Source organism: Parasteatoda tepidariorum, chromosome 7 (assembly GCF_982258835.1).
Source record: "Parasteatoda tepidariorum strain Cologne lab strain chromosome 7, Ptep-v5.0, whole genome shotgun sequence".
In the NCBI taxonomy this organism is placed as follows: Eukaryota; Metazoa; Arthropoda; class Arachnida; order Araneae; family Theridiidae; genus Parasteatoda; species Parasteatoda tepidariorum.
This window is the reverse complement of record NC_141761.1, coordinates 29,184,350-29,207,488: the sequence shown is the minus strand read 5'-3', so window position 1 is coordinate 29,207,488 and position 23,139 is coordinate 29,184,350. Positions and strand designations below refer to the sequence as shown.

The window sequence follows — 23,139 nt, the reverse complement described above, 5'->3', positions numbered from 1 at the left end:
CCTACATAAGCTTACTGAATCACTTAAATTAACAAAAACAATTAATGAACCCATCCATGATAAAAGAGGGCTCGTTTTTACTCCAGAAGAAAAAGCAGAAGCATTTGCTGATACCATGGAAGAAAAATTTTCTGAAAACAAGGAACATTGTAACGATGATTTCGAAGACATGGTCGTTAAAGAAAACAGAAATTTCTTGAAAAATTTAAAAATTAATCATAGTATTCACCCTACAGATAATAATGCAATAATGAATCTTATTAAAAGACTAAAACCCAGAAAAACACCTGGTGGTGACACTATCACTAATAAAATGATTAAAAACCTCCCAAAAAAAAAGATTACCTATCAAATATCAATAATTCTTGCCTCAAGCTATGCTACTTCCCTAATAAATGGAAGGAAGCAACTATCATTCTATACCCAAAACCCCCTAAAAGATCCTGCAATGCCCCACAACCATGGACCAATTAGCCCACATTAAGTAAAATTTTCGAAAGAATTATCTACAATAGAATAGAAGACAAATTACAACTACTACCTGATGAGCAATTTGGATTTGGCAAAAAGCTCTGTAGAACGAAACAATTAATAAGGATCATTGAATTCATAGGCCAAGGTATGAGAAATAAGCAATACTCAGCATTCTAATCAGAAAAAGAATTCAATTTACAACAGCAAAAAAGATAAATAGAAGTAAATTAACTATTAAAACATTAAATCAAAATGGAAAAGCGCCTAAAGCAGCTGGAACCAAATTTTGCTCAATTTAATTCAGATATTCAAACAAACATTAAAGCGGAAAAAAGCAATAAAATAGATGTGTGTGTTCGTAAGACAGCACTTCTTCAGGGGACGCGCTGTCTACAAACACACTGGAGTATTTCTGTTGTCAGTGGAAAAACCAAAACCTTTTGGTTTTTCTACTGACCTTTTGCTAATTTGATCCATAAATTCATTTTCATCTGAAATTAGAAATCCAGCTTTTTTGAAGTAATTCCTTATGCTGGGTTGTCAAATGCTTCTCCATGCAGCGTATACCATATTCATAACATCCAGAATTGAAATCCTTACGTCGGCTGCTGCTGATTTGAATGTTTCCAGTTCTGTAAAAGAAATCGACGAATCAATGTTTTTCCGTAATGCACCTTTAAGGAACGGATAATGCCTAATTCTAAAGGTTGTAACTTGCTCGTGCAGCGTACAAGTCATCCATGATGCTCTATTGCTTGAGTACTCACAGGGAAGTCGCTTTATTTTTTTAAAACAGAGAGGCTTTTTCGACTTGACAATAATAAAAGGGGGGTGTTTTTTTGATCCATAATAAAACGGTTAATCTTTCCTTACTGATTCATCCACCGTGGCAGGGTTCCCCCTTAAATGCCAATGTTTTCTTAGGCATCATCCTGAAAAACAAACCAGTTTCATCACAGTTGAAAGTGTCCATTGGCTTGTATCCTTTAATTAAAGATTTCAATTCTTCTTTCCACTCCTCTACAGTCTTTTCGTCTACGTTTGCACTTTCACCAGATACGATACGAGTTTCTAAGCTATGTCGGATCTTGAATTTCTCCACCCAACCATGTGGGGCTGAAAAATTTTCCATTTTCAAAGTTTCTGCGAGATGTACTGGTTTTTGCCTAAGTAATTCAATATTGGAATGTTAGAAGCACAAGCTTCTTTAAACCATTGTAATAAAACACTTTCCAGTTCTTGAAACTTTCCACCTTGAATACGACTTCTCTTCCATGATTTAATTCCACATTCCCGTTGAGCAGCAACACTTGCATCTTTTTTCTTTTTTTTTAAAATCCCTTTTAAAGTTGATTCAGGAATTTTAAAATGATCAGCTGAAGCTTTTTTAGTTGTCGATGGATTTTCTTCAAATCTCTTTATGACATCTGCTTTAAAAGATAAGTTAAATTTCGTTCTCTTTACCATTTCGTTAAGAGACAAATCTTACATACTACACAAGTTTAAGTTAGATATAAATGAACAGTTCTTCACAAAAAATTTGAGTTTTAGAGGAGGGGTGAAATATTACATGATAAATTTTTAAGGAAAGTACGTAACGTCCTAATATGCTGCACAATAGGTTGTTCGATTACTACTGTCACTAAACAGACCACCTCCTTTTATTTATCCAAGATGTCCATCTGACTGCAAGTAAGTGATTGCGGTCTCGTTCATCATTCGTATTCTAGGTGTCTTTTTTTTCTATGAAACAGCTTGGGAGTAAAACTATCCTCTGGGCAAGAGGAATGGTTGTTTTCTTAAAGATGAATGGACTTTTATTGTTGTTGATGTAACAGATAGGACGCACTATTCAAAATTGTAGAAAGAATGTCTTTCTAGAAACAGCAAAAATGAGAAGGTCGCAGAGAAGGAAAACTGAACTATTCAATAGAATCTAACAATATATTTCTTTCTATCTGTAGCAAGGATTGCTTATTTACTTCAATTTTTAATCTAAAACCTTCTTTTTTTTTAAATATTTAAAGGAAAAAAATATTACAATGTTAGTGTAAAATTTCGGCGCATAAATGTAAAATTTATTTTTAGAGAGACGCATAAACAAAGGATGAATATCATTATTTTCGTACCTAATGTACTGGGACCTATAAAAATGGCTGTATGAATGAAAAATGTGCACAAGAGAGGTGGTGCATAAGTGAGAGGTCACTGTATCCCTATTTAAAAATTCTTTCTCGATATTAATGTCATTCTATTCAGCGTAGAAATACATCTGAAACATTATCTCAATTGCCTAGATAACAATTATTTTCATATTTAATAAAAGTATATTTGTCTGCCTGCACTAGATAATTCCTTCCTCATTTTGCTCCCTATTCCAAAACCCTATGAGCAAAGTCAGAATCGTTTTTACCACCTTCAAAGAAGAGGGTGCCGAAGAATTTTTTTTCTTGCTTGAGGAACTTTTTATGATAATTGACAATCTATGCACACAAACTTAAATTATTTCTCTAATAATAAGTAGGAACTTTTCTATTGTAGCAAAAAAATTTCTTTAAACACGAACTCTCTTTAGGTTCCTAAGCACCAAATGATGATGAGGAAGTAAAGAGACAAACCAATGCAAATTTGTTTGACCAAGAGTGACAAAGAAATAAGTTTGAACAAGATAGTAAAAAAGGGGAGATAAGAAACAAAGACGTAAGGTGTGATGAAGGTAAAGTGCGCGTGAAGACCACCTTTTCCTTAAAACTGTCAGTGTAGACCGTGGTTTTCCTTCCAATATTATTGAATCCATGAACTGAAAATTAATCTCGTAAACCCTCAAAATCTCTAACTCAAATTAAAAAAATTTATTGTTTTACCCGATTATTCGAAAATTAATTAACAAATCAGTAAGTTTTTGGACAAATTTGAGTTTAAAGTAGATTTCTTTCTCGCAAATCATCAATCTTAAAGATCCTATTGCTGATATTATTGCCACTTCTGATGCAGAATCTTTAAGAATTGTAATAGTTTAATCTTTGTTTTGAAATAAAAATTTAACTATGTAATTTTTGGTTGAAAAACTTAAAATTATTCCCTTTATCCTAAATTTTATAGGGTTATTCATAATTCCCTCCGGGGTTTCGAAGCGTTATAGTAAAAAAAACGAATATGGAAAAAAAGAACGTATGAAGTTATTCCGAAAGTAATCAAGTTTTAATTTATGCAGTTGCCGGTAGATGGCAGTAACATGTACCACTGAAACCCTTTTTTGGTCGAAATAAAATTTTCTGAGGTAACACTGTGTTGGGAAGTTTTTATAATCATGCATCACAAAAAAGACGCATAAAAATGTGCCTTTTGGTTGGTTGGTTGGTTGGTCAAATAGTAGAATAATAAATTAAATATCTTGGATACTTTAATGAATTAAGTAAATACAACTAACACTTATTATTAAAGCAAAGTTTCATTTAAAGGAAAAGAAGAGGTATGTTAAAACACTTCAATAAATGTAAAATATTAATTTCTCATTCAACAAAATTAAAAGAATGAGCTGCATTGCGGCGTCGTAATCCATTCAGTTTTTCCCCCTCATTTTAGATTCATAATTCTCACAGATCTTTCCTTCTTTCCCCCCCATTTTTTAAAATCAAATTTAATTTATAACATAGTTTTGATCAGCTCACCTGAAGATTACTTAATGGCATTTACGTTTGACACAGTATAGCCGATACTGTAAACTCTAATAATATAATTCATCTCCGTACTTGAATGGTAAATGGATGAATTAGATACGCAACATTGAAATTTTTCTTTCTTTTTTTTAAAAAAAAAATTAGTTTTTGTGGTAAGTGAATAAGATGAGCTTTTAAAACAGCAAAATTGAGTAATAAAATAGGCATAAAATCGTGACGGTAAAAAGATTCAACCGTTCGGTAAGATTCAATCGTGACGGAAAAGATTCAATCGTGACGGTAAGTCAACCATTTCAAAAGAATTTTCCTGTTGCATACCTCGTTCATTCATTCTTCAATATTAATACGCACTTAGTAATACTACCGATAGAGAGATATAACAATTTTTACAATATTAGTGCAATATTTTATAGCTGTCTAGTAAGTGTACAACTATAATAATCTCAATTACATTTATAATTTTAAAAAGAAAACTTTCAAAGAACTTCTTGGACTGTAAAAATGTAAAACTTAGCATGATATTCCTTTGTCATGTCTTTTTAAAATTGATATGAGATGGTCAGTATGAGAAACTATCCAAATACTTAACTAACCTTTTTATAATAGGGATTTCGATTAATCCTTCGCACATGCTACAATAACGCCTTCAATTGATTGTAGATACTGTATTTTAATTAACACTTTTAATTATCCTTAATATTCGTTAAACTATAACATTAAGTATAATTTAAAAGATTTATAATCTATAGCAATATAAATTTAAAACATTTTATGCACAAATATTAACCAGAAAATGGTGGTCATTTCTTTTCTGTAGAAGTAGTGGTGCTACGGAATATTAACAATTGGCCAGTTTATTGTACTATTTAATGACTTTACTTTTATTTACGTCGCACTAGAGAGGCACAATGAGCTATAGGCGACTGTCTGGGAAGCATCCCTGAAAATAATCCGGAGACAACATACATACGTCACATCCCGTTTTACAGGGAGGACACATTCACACGCCATCCCCATCCGCAGATCATAATTATGACCCAGACCAGAGCACTATCTCGGATACAGTACCCTCAGACGTATTGATTTGTTATGAGAACTTGGAGGATCTTGTGACCCCGACATATCTAGCGTGCACTAGTTACCAATTTATACACGGGGAGTATTCAGCAGGCGGGGATCGAACTCGCGACTTCTCGGACATGGGGTCAACGCCCTACCGGCCATGCTATCCCGGTTACACTATTTAATAAATTAAGAAGTTAATAGTTGCAGACAAAATATGGAATTTTAATTAAGTTAATCTCCACTTAAGCTTTCACGTAAATAAAATTAATTAAAAATAATCAACCTATTTTATCTGCATGAATTAATTAAAAAAATGGCATTAATTTTAAATGTTTGGACGACAGCTGATATACAAATGTTAGAGTGAGAATAATGTATCTAATAGTTCTATAGAAATATTAAGATATATTATTAATAATTGTTATCGATATAGATCAAATTATTTTGAATACAAACATTTGAAATATATACAATTGTTAGGAATTATTCTGTTCAGGAAAAAGAACTTAAATGATTAACACTTTCATTCCTACTTAACCCTTTGATGTAGAATTTGTATTAAACACATTTTTTTTTTGTTATTTCGTATTAATTCAGGTCAAAATGAGTGAATAATATTATAATTAGCATTTTAATAATTTATGGTAATGAAATACAGCATGAGACACCGGTGCCTTTTTCTGCGTTATAGATAAAATCTTCTAAACGCTGCTCACTTTCAAACAATTTTTTTCAAATCTGCACTCAATTCCAGTTATATAGATCTAAGAGTAACAGTTATTCATCATTGAAATTTCTTTAATTTACTAAATAAATTATTGATGCATTTTTAAATATGAAAGAAAACAAAATTTTATGTACTTTTTGGGATGTAATATTTTAGTGCAAGTATTATTTCGATAATCTAACAGACTTTTTTAAATGACTATGACTGCTTTTTAGAATTAGAAAATAACGAGATATATATATATATATATATATATATATATATATATATATATATATATATATATATATATATATATATATATATATATATATATATATATATATATATATATATATATATATATATATATATATATATATATATATATATATATATATATATATATATATATATATATATATATATATATATATATATATATATATATATATATATATATATATATATATATATATATATATATATATATATATATATATATATATTAATTAGTGCGCCAGCAAAAAAAATTTATATAAAAGGGAGTCCGGTGACCAATCTGCGTCAAAGAGTTAAATAGTAATGAATAGAAATTTTTTTTTTATCTTATTTCGAATTTTACAAACATTAGATTTTTAATGTTTGTGTTCACTTTATTACTATATTTATTAATTCTTCAGAAGAAAATAAAACTGGAATCTCGCGATGATCACTTGAAAGATCTACGCACATTTAATCATAATAACCATATTAAATTAAGTAAATAAATTAAGAATTTTCTAAGTTTTATAAAAAGAAACTTAGATAATTCACTATTTTAAATAAGAGCCACGGTAAGTACGTTAACTTTTATCAGAAGCTTTGGAACAACACATTGATGATTTCAAATAAGAGTGTCTGTAAATAAAACACTTGAGTTTTATCGAAAACTGAGACTTCATTGTAATCTTCAATTTTTAAGTTTGATATGCAACATTCTAAAATTTGTTTTATTTAAATTAACTCAAATTGTTGTAAAATATGAAATTATAATTGAATTTACCCTTATTGATTGGAATTTTTAATTAAAATAAAAGATTATTGCAATGCAAGTAATTCGATACAAGCAGCTTTTTGGACAGTTTTATGGCTTATAAATACATATTATATTACTTGCCTATAAATATATTGAATAAATACAAATATATGTGAATAAATACGCTGTTCAAATATCTTACGAAATTCCAAAATTGTTGCAAATTAAAATTTTATCATTTTTTAAGTAATAATTTTTATGTAAAAATAAATAACAGAGCTTTTTAAGTCTAGTTAATTAAATTGTTTTCTCCAAAAAAAATATTTTACCGTAAATATGAATTTACTTTCTTTTATCTGCCATTTTATTTATATTATTTAAAACTCGTGTTTTTAATGATATTCACTAAAATAAAGAACAAGAGAAAAGAATTTTAAATTCTAATTTATCATTTATTAAGAATAAGCTTTAAAACTAAAATCATTTAAAAGTTTTATGGTACTAAATCATTTATTCCTAAAATGTTTCGAAATTATTTAATCGTTTCAAGTATAAAAACACTTCTTACCGGTAACAGTACAGACTGCTTATCATATGCAACAGGCCGACTCGGTTTATAATGTCCCTTCGAATAAACATTGTAGTTTCTGTTGGTTCGATAATACACACCTCCTAAAACTCTCAACTGTTGATTCACTGTAATAAGGGAGCGACGAAAAGCCATCTCCGCATTAATCCTCTACGAAGTGACTGACTGCTAAAAAATTATATCCGCACGATGAGTTTGTCAAAGCGGATGTGACCGATAAAGCTATCGTCAAAATTTAGAGAATATCCTTCGGACTTTGATATTGTATCTTACATAACAATAGGAAACGAAAAAATGCTGTCAAAATAGCATAGGAGAGCGAACTGACGCTTTAATAATGAACTGGAGGGTCGGCTGACAACACTATATTCTTGCTCGCATTGTTTGCAAACAGAAGAAACTAGTTTTCATTGGATTCGACGTTAGCATGACGTTTCAGGGAAGTTAACAAGAATAAAGAATGTATCTCTGTAATTTTATCCTTTCTTTCCCTCTTTCTCACCGCTTACGTAATTTAGTTACATAGTAAGCAGAGGGTCTGGATTAGAATTTCTAACTTGATTTTGAGCATGAAGATGGATGGAGAGAATCTATTTTAACGGCCTTGAATTACAGCTCCCAATTTTTTTCGGTTACGGAACAATAAGCGATTGAGCTTCTTATGATTAAACACCAAGAATGAAAAAATGTATATTATTTTTGAGAAAACTTAATGTGAAGAATGAAGTTTTTTCGTTGTTTTATCTACAACAGTCTTAAAATGAGGTTTTAATGTTAGGTAGTTGAATTCAGAGATCTGCAACGGCTTCTAGTCTATAGTTAAGTCTATAACAGTAGTTTTGGACGTATACATAAGGTGAAATAGATTAAAATAAGCTAAACTGTGATTTTTGAAAAAGAGCTGTAATAAACTGTGAAGTGGCAAATAGAGAAAAAAAATTATTTATTATTGAATTTGATTTTAAATTTTAGCGTTCTATGAGAAATACACATGCAATTATTTGTAATTGCATATCCTTTTCATAGTTTATTTAATATATTGTTATTGAAAAAAAATATTTTTCAACTTAAATTTTTCCCATTTAGTTTTTCATTGATATTTTACTTGAATGATTTCATAAAAATAAACGAAATATTAAATGAATAATAAATTATTGGTTAAATATAAAGATGTTACAGGTTTCGAAAATCATTACTAACGAAACAAACGAAAAAGTTCTATCTCACAAAAATTTTGAGACCATTCTAAAGTGCCGTCGAACACCTTATGGCAGTGTTTCCCAAAGTGTGGTACGCGTACCCCCAGGGGTACGGGAACAGTTTAGAGGGGGTACGAGTTCTTATGTGAAATATCTTGCTGCAAAGGAAATTTCAAAATTTTTTATTTAGAAACAAAGCTAGCCATGAAAATTTACAATTACGAATTTTTCTATTGGCTATATTTTGCAGAGTTAGCAGTTAATAATTAGTGGTGTCCACAGCCAATTGTGATTTTTAACTTTTGTGCAATTTTTTTACAGTAAAAAATACATTCATTTTTTTATTAGTGGTACACAGCGTTACGAAAAATTTAGAAAGGGTACACAAAAGTCGTAAGCTTTGGAAACACTGCCTTATGGGAACCGCTGATGACCCAGAACAAGATTAGCGGGCCTCCATGCATCTAGAGCAGAAAAAAAAAATCCAAACCTCATGACCGGGGTCATTCTTTTTACTTCTATCAAAAAATTTGAAAAATTCATGTGAGTCGTGGTAGCTCAGAGAATAGAGTGTTTGCCTTATAAGGAGGTTAACCGGTTTCGAATCCCACCGATAACTGGTCGTTAAAATTTCTGGCTTGCACACATTGCTGACGTAAGATATCCTCAGTGGTAGACGGATCATAGGCTAGAGTCCCCTTGCTGTCAGGATAACAATTGGAGATTTTTGTTCTTTTCCCTTCATGTAACGCAAGTGCGGGTTAGTTCCATCAAAAAGTCCTCCACGGAAGTGAATATATTTTAACCCTATAATTCACCCTATAATTTTATCTAGGAGTTCCCTTGTCTTCTGAATTGGATTCAAAATTACAAGCCTACGGAATTGAACATTAGTAGTCGTAAACCCAAAGTTGTGCCGGTTGTTCGACGACGATTATAAAATAAAACATGCAAGTCAACTTTACCCGTTTAAACGGGAAATTTTTTTTTTAATATTCAAGATTATAATAAATGCCATGATTTTCAATTTTTGATTAAATAAATTTGATTTACAATGATTTTAATCACCACTATCAATTAAAAAATTATCTGAAAATCGGATAGTGGAAAGTGTTGGCTAAATTCGACAAATTATTTTAATTATTGTTTTATCGCTGTCTCTTTAAACATTGTGGTCTGCTAGGAGTTCTGAATTGGCATCTATGAGGTAAACTAGATCAACAGTGTGCATTTGATCTAATGATCAGATTTTCATGTATCACTCAATCTTAATGTCTCAATTTCTTCCAGTTAATTAGTGCAGACGATATTTCAAGTCACAAAATCAGACACAAAAACGTAGTTTTTCTGAAGAAACATGCCTTTTATCGATAAATTTGTATTCCTGTATCTCAAAATAGGGTATTTGCAATCTGGGAAAAATGTTATTGTTATTGTTAATGTTGTTGTTATTGTTTTTGAACCATATTATTTTTACAACGTTTGCTCAATAGTAATAGCTAGAAAAAGATGGATTATTAATAAAAACCTTCGAAAATAAAAATTTGAAGAAAAAAAAAAGGATCTAAGTTAAATAAAAATAGTGTAAGGAATTTGAGTTAATTTAAAATATGAGTGCAAAGAATTTAAGTTAATTAATTTAGTTAATAAAATAGAGTTAATAAAATTTTTAATTAATGTAAGATAATTTAGTGAAAAACGTACATTTTAACGAATACATCATGGCATAAATTTATAACAATCAACAAATGTTTAATGTGCAACTTCTGGTAAACTTTCAATGACAGAAAAAAGGGCTTAAAGATTTCTACACACTATTATATTACATAATTAATAACCAAATGTTACATAAACACATTCATTACTATTAGTTCTTACTTAAACATAAATATACCATTAAAAATAAATAGAGACTAAATATTTAAAAAGCATCGGTTATTTTTTGAAAATTTAAAATTGGGAGTCTAAAAATTTAACATGGTCTAATTTTCTGTCTATACATGGTGTTTCGTTACGAACTACGTGTATGTTTTCTAAATATCTTTAAGTACGAAGCTAACAAATGTATACACGTTGTAGGTGGAAAATTAATGTTTAGGACAAAAACTCTATCGGAAACTAAGCAGAAAAAACATTAAAACCTGATAGTTTGCTGGTGAAACGGAGAGGTGTTGAAAGGCGAATGTTTGAAGCATCTCCAAATTTCATCAGCCAATCAAACTGGTGTTGATGTTTTTCATCCCGTCTTCCTCTCAAGGGATTCGAAAGAATTCTATTGCGTTTTTGTCTCTTCCTCGCTAAAATATTAATTTGCAATGCCCTTAAGTGTATGCTATTTTCATTTCATTTTTTAAAAAAGTTGTAGAAATATATATTAGGGTGGACCATTGCGAAAATGTTTTGTATGTCAAGCTTGCTGCCTAAAGCGATCATCTGGTCTGTTTTGTTTTTTTTGTTTTTTTTTGTTTTTTTTGTTTGTTTTTAAATTATAGAAAATTCTACGGCATTTTGAAATTTTAAAAAATTAGCTGAAAATCAAACTATTTTAATAAATAAAATAAAATAAATTTTGTCATGCATTTTTAATAATACGAAAAAGTATATAGTTAAACTTCTGTAAAAATTTTTAGTATTCATTTTCTTAAAAATTTTACTAATCTTAAATATTACGCAAAAGTGAAATAAAACTGTTGCGTTATTGAAGTAAACATTCCCAGAAAAATATACGCGTTATTCTGCAAAATCAGAAAGGGCGCCAGTTTATTATCTGGTTATATCATTCTAATTCCTTCAAAAATGATCGCATACTTTTTTTTTTAAGCAGGGGGATATGCTGGATAACAAAATTATCCTTGCAATAATGGCCATAATGATCAAAATTGAATAAAATGTAACTATGATTCGTGTAGTAATAAAGTTATGAATAGTTGTAAAACGTTACTACTGGTGATTTCTTACTTCGCTAGTTGATTCAGTAATCACGTTATGATTGTAGCCGAGATAGTCTGGATGGTAGGGCCTTAGGCTCATTTTAAAGAAGTCGTAAGCTAGATCCCCGCCAGCCGAAGACTCCTCGTGTAATAAATGATGACTGGTGCACGTTTAATCTGTCGGATCACAAAGTCCTCCATGTTTTCATAGCAAATCAACACCTCTGGGGGTGCTGAATTGGAGATTTATCGTTCTCTGATTCTGGTTAAAATTACGATCAATGGATGAATGAATGGTTCCACCCTATAAACGGGCTATGACGTGTGTGTGTGTCTAAAGTCGTATTCTTAGTCATAGATAGCACCACTGAAAAACAAGTAACGCATCCTTGGTGTTAAGTCAGTTTAGTTTCACCAGGCAGGCTTGCTGGTATGGGCAAGTAGCATTCGAAACAACAACGTTATGATTGCGCGTGTGAATTTTATACCAATTGCAAAGTCGTGTGTTGAAATAAAGACAGAATGATTTGAAGTAGCATATATTTAACTTTCAAATGAAACAAAACATTAAAATCATTTCTAGGAATCTAACATATTTACTAACTCTTGCATATTCTCGAGATCAGCAATTCTCTCACAAAACGAACAGTTGTTGTTAATTTACGTCGCACTAGAGCTGCACAATGGGCTATCGGCGACGGTCTGGGAAACATCCCGCAGGATGATCCGAAGACATGCCAACACAATTTTGATCCTCTGCGGAGGGGATGGCACCCCCGTTTCGGTAGCCAGACGACCTGCGCGCGAAGTCGAGCACTTTACGGTAGCACAGTTTAACGAGGACCAATACCGCACACCCTCGGTCCCTACGCAGACTGATCCAAGTGGTCACCCACCCGCACACTGACCGTAGCCAGTGATGCTTGACTTCGGTGATCTGCTGGGAACCGTGTCTTAACGATCAGTCCACTGCGGGACCATAAAACGAACAGAGATTCACAGTGACTGCCTGCTACTCTCTGACAAGACAAAAATGCACGTATAAGCACGTATAACACTTGAGATATTAACGTCATAGCTTTTATTGGCTTCTTTCTTCCTATCGCTTGCATCTTACTATCAAACTTCCTGTAAAAGACTAAACTTTATAACCTAAAAATGAAATCAAATGGAAGAAAAACGACGGATCTTCCTTTCTTCGGTAATTAGAAAACTACAGTCATGTGTCCCATGTCCGAGAGTTCATGGGTTCGAACCCCGCCGACCGAAGACTCCTCGTGCAGTAAAGTGACTGGTGGACGTTAAATCTGTCGAGTCGCAAAGTCCTTCATGTTCCCATAACAAATCAAACCTCTGGGGGTACTGGATTGGAGATCGATTGTTCTCTGATTCAGGTCAAAATTACGATCTGTGGATGAATGAATGGGTCCGCCCTGTAAACGGGTGCGACGAATGGTGTGGCAGAAGTCGAATTCTTGGCCATAGATGGCGCCACTGGAAAACAAGAACAATCGCACCTTCTCTGCCTAAACAGGCATACGTCAACAACAATAATCACGTGTATCTAACACAAAGAAGGCTCGTGGAATCCAGACGTGGGCGAGTCAAGAGGGGACAAATACAAGGGGAGACAAGAAGGTGCACTGTCACCCCCCTTAAAATCTTGTAAATTAAAATTATAATTCAATTTTAACTGTGTTTTTTTTTTTCTCACAAGAGCCGCTGCTTCTATTTTGAATGCTCAATTTAACGTTACATAACGTTTTGATGCGCAAAAGCTATAGGATTTAGAAATTGCGAAGGCGTGTAGAAAACTGCACATGCTATAGAATAAAAAAATAATTCAACATTATTGAATTAGTGGGAAAATACTTAATTAAATGTTAAACTTTAGGTAAAAAAATACCATGTGGAATGCTCTGCAGGCTGTGTTGATATGGGTCAATGAGACCTCCCAAAAATGTTCACTATTCGGTAAATTTTGCTTCACCAATCGGTATATTTACTAAAATTTATTTCGAAAGCATAAATGAAATTATTAAGTTTTACACCTTTATTTGACTTTTTTTGCTGAAAAAAAAACGCCTGGTATCATTATAGGTATCCATTTCTTAGTTCTTATATCTTCTATAAAGAAATCAAATATCGCCCTTGCCATTCAAAAGCCTGTTTATCAATCACTCTCATGGAGCTCTTATTTCCCAATACAAATGAACCAATTTCGCCAGAAATTGAGAGATATCAATTTGTTCATCTTCAAAAGCCCCTTCGCCATTAAAATGAAAAATTCAAAGGGCGTAACAGTGAATAGGTAAGCACAGTTTGGTTAGTACTATTGGCGAATGTTGCAAGAAGTTAAATCAGTTTATTTACGTACTGATGAAACTTATATTAATTTTTAAACACGTAAAAATTTCTATGATTGAAAAGACTGCGTAATCAATTCAAAGGGTTGACTGTTTAACTTGTGGAAGTGCCATACTATCGTTGCTGTGCATTAAGGTAGGTAGGTAGTTCATTTACGTCGCACTAGAGCTGCACAATGGGCTATTGGCGACTGTCTGGGAAACATCCCTGAGGATGATCCGAAGACAAGCCATCACAATTTTGATCCCCTGCAGAGGGGAAGGCACCCCCGCTTCGGTAGCCCAACGACCTGCACGCGAAGTTGAGCCCTTTACGGTAGAACAGTTTAACGAGGACCAACACCGCACACCCTCTGTCCCTACGCAGACTGATCCAAGTGGTCACCCACCCGCACACTGACAGCAGGCAATGATGCTTGACTTCGGTGATCTGCTGGGAACCGTGTCTTAACGATCAGTCCACTGCGGGACGCTGTTTATTAAGAAGAAGAAAAAATTATTGCCACCACCATCACCGTTTCAAAAAATAATTACTAAGCTTGCTTTTAGTTGTCGTAACTCAAAAATGCCTGGATAAAGCATTATGATATTTTTCATACTTTTATCATTTTTAATTATCTTACGACAAAATTGAAGAATTTTTTTTTCAAGCACAGTACATGTTTTTTAATCAAAGTAATAGCTCATTTTGTAGCGATTACAATTTTGGAAAAATGTTCTCATGTACAATTATAATAATTACTATATACTTTGTAGTCCCGCAGTGGAATGATCGTTTAAACACGGTTCCCAGCAGATCACCGAAGTCAAGCATCACTGGCTACGGTCAGTGTGCGGGTGGGTGACCACTTGGATCAGTCTGCGTAGGGACCGATGGTGTGCGGTATTGGTCCTCGTTAAACTGTGCTAGCGTAAAGTGCTCGACTTTGCGTGCAGGTCGTTGGGCTACCGAAGGAGGGGTGCCATCCCCTCTGCAGAGGATCAAAATTGTGATGGCATGTCTTCGGATCATTCTCGGGGATGTTTCCCAGACCGTCGCCAATATCCCATTGTGCAGCTCTAGTGCGACGTAAATGAACTACAACTGCAACAACAACATATACTTTGTAAACCAAATGATCAATTTAAAAATAAATAAATATCGACCTTTAAAGGAAAAAACAAAGATGAATGAGAGACAACCACGTGGTCTGGTGAGCAGAGCAAGCAAGGGATGGAGCTCTCTAGTATTTTAAATAATTGCGAATAACACTTGTTGCATGTAATAGTGAATCTACTCCACTTCATGAACTGGGCGTAAAGTTGCATTTTTAAATTTAATGATAAAACAAACTTTTTCTCTGTGTATTAGAAGATTTAACCAAATTAGAACTTTATTGCTAAATTTAAAAATACGCTAGAAATTTTCACTGTTTTCCCCTTTGTGCTCATTTAATAAATTTAATTTATAAAACTTTAAATGAAGAATTATTTTTTACGAACTTTTTTTCAGTTTTAAACTTAAAATTGCTCTCTTGTTGAAATATTTTCCACAAATACAAAAACAAAATATTCTTGATTTTTCAAATATTTAAATAAAATTTTCCCGGGTCACACTCTTGAGAAAATTTTTGGAGGTGGGTTTTCGGTTTTCTGACCCTTAAAATATAGGGAGTCGCCGCAATCTGGAAAGTACGGTCCCAATAATTTGGTCGGGAGGGCAGTCGAAAGTTTGGACATCTCTGAGTTAATTTTGCGTTCTGCATATTTCGCTATAACTCGAGAACATATTAAGCAAAATGAAAAAAATTTTACGAACAACTATAAATATCGTTTATCCAAAGATAATTCCGTGTTAAAAATAATACTTATAAATATTTATTATTTTTAATGTTTGGTTTAATAATAGTCGAAAAAATATTGAATTTTTGAGCATACAATTTTTACATCAGTTTAAAAAATTCAATTTTATATGGCAAAATACAAAATTTGAGCGAAATCGGTTGAATAGTTACTGAGTAATCAAATTTTTTTTTAAAAAAACTACTTTTTCAAAGCTCAATTCTCAGGAACTATCCGGTATTTTGCTCAAATTTTGTATTCCGAAATTTAAAATTGCATTTTTTTTAAATTATGTAAAAAATTTTATACTTTACAATCCAGTTTTTTTTTCGACTTTCTGTTTGAATAAAATAATAAAAAATAATAAATATTTATTAAAAATTATATTTTGTTATAGAATTGTCTTTGGAGAAACGAATACTATAATTGTATGCAAAGACGCTTCAATAAGTTTAAAAAGATCTCGAGATATGTGGAAGTACGTAAAAAGTAAACCTTGCAATGCTTCTTCCAGCTTTCTTCTAATATTAACATTGTGATGATTATAATATTTAATAAGAAAAGGTCCGTAGGCTGAAGAAACAAGTGCGAGATAAGAATTACCGGTGTCTTGGGATATTCATCCACTTTTAGAGGCACGTGGATAATTTTTTAAAATTTTTTTCCGCACGTGCGCTGTATAAAGCAACTTCTTCAATTACTCTTATCTGGCGCAGTTTTTATAATTATTTTTTTAATTTTAAAGCAATAATTTCGTTATCAGTTTAAAATTGATTCAAACGTTTGTTTAATTTTCTTTAAATATTTAAGCTATAGCACAAGTGGCACTAGACCTAGTATATATTTCTGACATTTACCAAAGGTCTAGTCATACTAGGTCTGGTTAAGTGCCATTTCCCGGAATACATTTGCCCGGTATATCCTACACTGAAGTTTTTTTAAGGTCAAGTGCCATTGCCCGGTATGCCTTACACTGCTGTTTTTTAAGGTTCAGTGCCACTGCCCGGTATACATTTACCAGGTATACCCTACACTGATGTTTTTTTAAGGTCAAGTGCCACTGCCCGGTATACATTTGCCCTGTATGCCCTACACTGATGTTCTTTTAAGCTCAAGTGCCACTGTCCGGTATACATTTGCCCGGTATACCCTACACTGATGTTTTTTTTAAAGTCAAGTGTCATTGCCCGGTATATATTTGCCCGATACTCCAAACACTGACGTTTGTTCTAATCTATCGTCAGTAAGTATTAAAATATCGAATAAATGTAATTATATCCACGAATAAATTAATATCAAATCGGATGTAATAAATATTTCAGACAATTACCAAAGCGACTAGTTTGATTGTCAACATTCACCGGTAAAAGTCAACAACCACCGATTTCGGTCATTCACAGTAACATGCACATCATTTACATAATAACCTCATGAGGACGATTATTTCATACTTTGCCTAAATATAGCATCCGGCATTTCAAAAAATAAAAATAATTGGTTTTGTTGGCGATGATCTCGTAAGGCGATAAAGAATCATGCATAGTACAGGTAAGGAAGTTATTAACCTCGAAGGAAAAGTGGATGAATACCCCAAGGAACCGAATCACCAATGTATACTTTATACGCAATAATAAAACAATCCATTGATAAAATATAGAGGTAAATTAACGATTTCTTTGAAAATGGGTCAACCATGTATTTTCTTTTAAAAAGTAAAATCTAAATTATTCTAAAAGAAATTGCCTTAATAGTTTTCTTAATCAAATAATAGAATAAATATTTTGTGAAGAAAATCCTCAGCGACCATGTCGTGTGATTATGCGGCATGTAAAAGATCCCTGGAGTGCCTCATTAGCTCTTGGCATTTCCGGCAAAGTTAAATTCCTAGTGCACTTTAGCATCCAAATAGAGTCTCGGTGCTGCCATCTAGTGTGGCAGAAACTAGACGTCCAAATTAACATGACCAGCGGTATCTCACCCATTGTGGTGGTCCTGAAAGAGTGGATACCACCTTTGGAGAACTCACTAGGTCTGCTCATCGGCAAGATCGATTGTATATACGTATATATATATATATATATATATATATATATATATATATATATATATATATATATATATATATATATATATATATATATATATATATATATATATATATATATATATATATATATATATATATATCGCTTAAGATCGCCACACTTAAATACCTAAAATAACACTTTGAACAACAGTTAAATTTAACGAACGAACAAAAAAGTACGAACCATCTACGAATTCATCCTCAATCCTTGGCGCTGCTTTAAAGAGATCGAATCATATTTCCGTCAGCAAAAATCATTTGTATAATTTTATCCTTATATTTAAATTCGAATTCTCTATTATCTATAATTTTTGTGTCTTGTCTCTACAAAGATTACTATTGGAATAAATTTTTAATGAATCTTGTTAGATTAATTGTTGAAGAAATCTTGTTATTTGATTAATTTTGTATCACTTTTTTATAGGAAAAGTAAAAAATATGCTGAGTTTTGCTTTTCAAATTTACTTGTATTTATAAGATAAAGGTTATCTCATTCTTATTATTCTTATAATTTTTTTTTAATGGTGGGCACTTGGGGTTTGTCCCATTGACCTCAGAAATGCTACTCTCTTCTCGTTACCCACTGGGCACCTGAGGCGAAGCCACGGCGGTGGAGCAGAGTCGCCCACGTCACACAACCACAAACCCGCTTATAGGGCAGGTCACATTCACACAAAGAGGAAAGGACATAGAACACAGAGAGAGAAAGAAACATCCATGCCCTGAGCAGGATTCGAACCCGCGGCCAATGGCTCCGCAGTCAGACACGCTAACCACTCGGCCACCTGGTGTAATATGATGTATTTAAAATGAAGTTTTCAATTGAACTCACATAATCATAAAATTTTTGTAAACTTTATTCAGAAATTAATTTTTGTGACATAACTATCAAGGGGACAATGTAAAAAATATTCTATCATTTTCATCTTTTCCCATTTTTTTTCATAGAGTATTATGAATAATGTAAACTGCTGTTTGTAGAAAATGCAACACCATGAAGGAATCATCAGAATCAAATGAAATTCGCAGCAAATGTCAATTATAGGATATTATGCAAATTAATAAAGTTTCAGAGCCATCGCGCGTGCGTGGCGCGCGCAGCGCCCTCTGAATTGATGCTGAAAGCGTATAAATAAAGTGCTGTAGCGGGACGTTGAAAATAGTCTATGATTATTTGTTAGTGGCAAACGTTTAGTGAGACCTGAGTATGCCTCCACGACGGAAGAATAAGAAATTCAAGCAACTTACGGAGTTTGAACGAGGGAGGATAATCGGCCTTCGAGAAGGAGGATTTTCCTATCGCGCAATAGCAGCTCGTATGCAGCGGAACAGTTCCACAGTGATGCGAGTTTGGAAGCAGTGGACCGACGAGCACCGAACAACTCGAAAAACAGGCACTGGACGACAGAAGGTGACGTCAGAGCGCGATGATCGACACCTGCTCCGCATGGCGGTGAATGATCGCACAGCTTCCTCCAGGCAGCTGGCAGCACATTGGTCTACTGCTACAGGTGTACAATTGTCGGCTTCGTCAATTCGTCGTCGTCTGCTGCGCCGTGGATTGCGTGCAAGGGTGCCATTATACAGGATTCCCCTCACGGCGGATCATCGACGGCTGCGTCGGCAGTGGGCTCTTGAGCACAGAGACTGGCGAGCTGATTGGCACCAAGTTGTCTTTTCAGAGGAATCACGCTTCAATTTGTGGACCCATGATGGCCGTGTTCGTGTTAGACGTTATGCCGGTCAACGCTGCCTTCCTGAGTGTATTATTGAACGACATAGTGGTCGAACACCCGGAGTTATGGTCTGGGGTGCGATTTCGTATCATGGACGATCCAATTTGATACGAATTGAGGGTAATCTCAATAGCAACAGATACGTCCGTGAAGTGCTACAGCCCGAAGTCGTTCCTTTCCTTCAAGGCATCCCTGGAGCTATCTTTCAGCAGGATAATGCACGCCCACATGTTGCGCGGACTGTTAGAGACTTCTGTTCAGCACAACGCATGCAACTTCTTCCTTGGCCTGCTTATTCGCCGGATATGTCGCCTATTGAGCACGTGTGGGATATGGTTGGTCGGCGTCTCACTCGTGATCCGCGTCCTGCAGTTTCCAAAGACGAACTTTGGTTGCGCATACAAGCGATATGGAATTCTCTTCCTCAAGCAGATATTCAACATCTGTTTGACTCCATGCCACGTCGTATAGCAGCACTTATTGCAGCGCGTGGTGGCTGCACCAAATACTGATTTCGGACGCTTAATTTGTTTCTTTTGTTTTGAAAATTTCATCATTTATTTGTATCAGTACAAGTCGTTTCTGCATTAAATTTCATTTGATTCTGATGATTCTTTCATGGTGTTGCATTTTCTACAAACAGCAGTTTATTAAACCTTTTTTAGAAATTTTCTTTTTAAAAAAGTTAACTAAAATTATTTACAATGAACTTGACAATATAAAACAGTATATAAATCAACGCATCCAGAGGAAGTTATAGACGTCTCATTGTGCTGCCATTTACCAACAAAACAGAGAAATGCCATCTAGAATAAGGATAATTTGGATAAGAGATTTCTTTCTTTTTCTCAAATCAAAATACATTTTTCTGTTAGCATGACTTTATTTGGCCCCATACCTTCCCAGGACTGTATATTAAGCTTTAGAAAAAGAAACAAATACAGGGCGCTAAAGTAATCACCCTTAATATACAATTTTAAAATTCTAGTTAAAAAAGTAACAACATTTGGGATAGTAAATTAATATTTAAAAAAGGTAAAAATAAAATCACTATCTAAATGTAATGAATCACTACCAAAAAAGGTGGAACTGAAAATATTAAAATCAGAGTATAGAAACTGATAGAAGGTGAAAAATAGTTAGTAACACTTCTAAGTTTTATCAGGCCATCAAAATGGTTTTCATGTTGCTTTTTTTTCATTCCGCCTTCCTTATTGTGAAAAGTGTAAAAAGAAAAATTGTGCAAGATTAAGTAAATTACTCAAAGAAACATTGCTAAAATTCCATAATAAGTTCAGTTTAAAGCTTATCAAAGCATATCAAAGTTATTTAATCTTTTATCTTTTATCAAAAGAGGGCAATGACAGTAGATATATCATTTACAGCATTTTACTAAAGTCTTCACAAGAATTCATTTCAAGATTTCGTAATTTTTTTTGTTTCTGCTTAAATTTAAATTTTGAAACATTCATTCTCATTTTGTAAACGATAATAGTTATTAAAATGTTTATTTATCACTATCATTAACACATCCATTTTTAATTTTATTGATAAATTAAATTATTACTGTAATTTAATAATCAAGTAATACCTAACAAATAAAAAAAATAGAATTTATTCAGTATAGTTTAATTGTAAACGGTAGATTTGTTTATTTATTTTTAGAAAAAAAAACTTTTCGTTCTCTATTTCCGCATGAAAATAAAAAATTGCTCTTCCAACGCCTTGTCATTATTACTGTCGTTAGGTTATTTGAAAACTTAACTCGTCTATAAACAATTCTGATACTTTTAAGTGTTTCTCTCGAAATAGGTAGGTTTACGAGCTTTATTTTACGCGGTGAACACTCTTAAAATACTCCGAAGAACCATTACATTATGACCACCCTCCATCTATAACAATGGGCTAGCCGAGGTTTTCATGGTTTCTCGCCCAATAACAATATTTTCATGGAGCACATCAGGACCCATAATCCTCGTAGAACAATCCCTGACTTTTGTAAGCTACTTGAACATAGTTGCAGACCAGGTTCACCCATTCATGGCAACAGTTTTTCCTGCGGGGGATGGTGTTTACCAACAGGATTATGCTTATGCACCATGTCATAAGGGTCGAATCGTCGAGGAACATTCCAGTGACTTTCAAGTCATGTCTTGGCCCCCAAACTCCCCTGACCTTAATCCAATAGAGCATTTGTGGTTCTACTTGGAAAACCAAATTCGTGCTGCCACGCTACCCCCTCGCAATGTGAGGGAATTGCCAGACCAATTGGTGAGCGCTTGGTACCAGATACCCCAGACTACCTATCAGCACCTTGTGGAATCAATGCCATGGTGGGTGCTAGCAGTTTTGAGGGCTAAAGGTGGTCCTACATGTTATTAGCAGGGGGGTCATAATGTAATGGCTCTTCTGTGTATATCACTAATAGGAGGGGAACGACTAGCTGATAAGCGTGAAGGTATGAAGTTCGATATCTTCGTCAAGGTGCTGTTGCCTTCGAGCAAAAATGAGTAGATATAGACCAATATGTTACTGTTCAATAGTATTAGTTAGTTAATTCTATCCAATTCTTAATTCTATTCTATTCTTAATTCTATTCTATTCTAAGTGAGTCCTATTTTATTCTTACCCGCAGGTATAGTTATCATTGTGTAATTTAATTTATTACTCCTGTTTGTAACTAATGATGATGATGTTGTCAAGGTACGGCGCACATACTTGTTGAGATTACTACCATAGTATAGTTAAACGTATCTTATTCAGTTTATATTCATTATTGTAATGAAGAAGCTAAAATTTCTTTTTTAACTTAAAGTGATTGCTAAGAAAAAAAATGTCCACTTAGTTTAAGCATGATGTAAAGTAAATGTACTACCGTTTATGGTAATATGTTGCTCGTACTGCTCTGAAAGCTCTGTCTTATTTAAGGATTAGACTCTTTAAAATATATAAAACTATATAAATACAGTGCAAATATATTTTTTCCGCCTTCCCACTAGTTTTATATGTTGTTTTTTTTAATTAACTTTTCTTATCACTTCTTTTTGCCCATACTTGGGGTAGGACGGAGTGCTTTAGGCAGTTTTCTTTCTTTCTTTTTTTCCTTTCTTTTCTTGGAGCATAAAATTTAAATAATTTATTTGAACGTGTTTTTGAAAAATTATAAGTTTTACTTTGGAATTCATTTTGGCAACTGAGTTAGATGTATAAAGAATGTTGTTGCCAAAATGTTTAAGAAATAAAATATGTTATTTTTTTGATAAAATTATTTGTAGTATCGTAAATTGGCGTTCATTTAATTTAGTTGGCACAAAGACCCAACAAATTGTTGACCCGGACGTGATTTGAACACGCAACCTTCTGATCTGGAGTCAGAATATTCCCCACATTGGTGACCTGCGGACGTGATAAGAACTTGTCAATATTGATGGAAGATCCACATTAAGCAGTTGATTTGCTTAAAACTATA

The 23,139-nt window shown here is 33.2% G+C and overlaps 1 protein-coding gene across 2 annotated transcripts in view; it reads right to left on the bottom strand.

Annotated features, from left to right (window-relative positions):
- The window catches only part of LOC107447553 (long-chain-fatty-acid--CoA ligase 5), a 73,816-nt gene extending 65,784 nt beyond the window's left edge, over positions 1–8,032 (bottom strand). The window contains exon 1 of one of the 2 annotated variants that reach the window (XM_043046009.3): positions 7,512–8,032. In XM_043046009.3, coding sequence (XP_042901943.1) covers positions 7,512–7,667 — 156 coding nt within the window. In that variant the 5' untranslated portion in view covers positions 7,668–8,032. The remainder of the gene's footprint in view (positions 1–7,511) is intronic. The other variant, XM_071183667.2, reaches the window with a different exon arrangement.
- Positions 8,033–23,139: the final 15,107 nt, after the last annotated feature.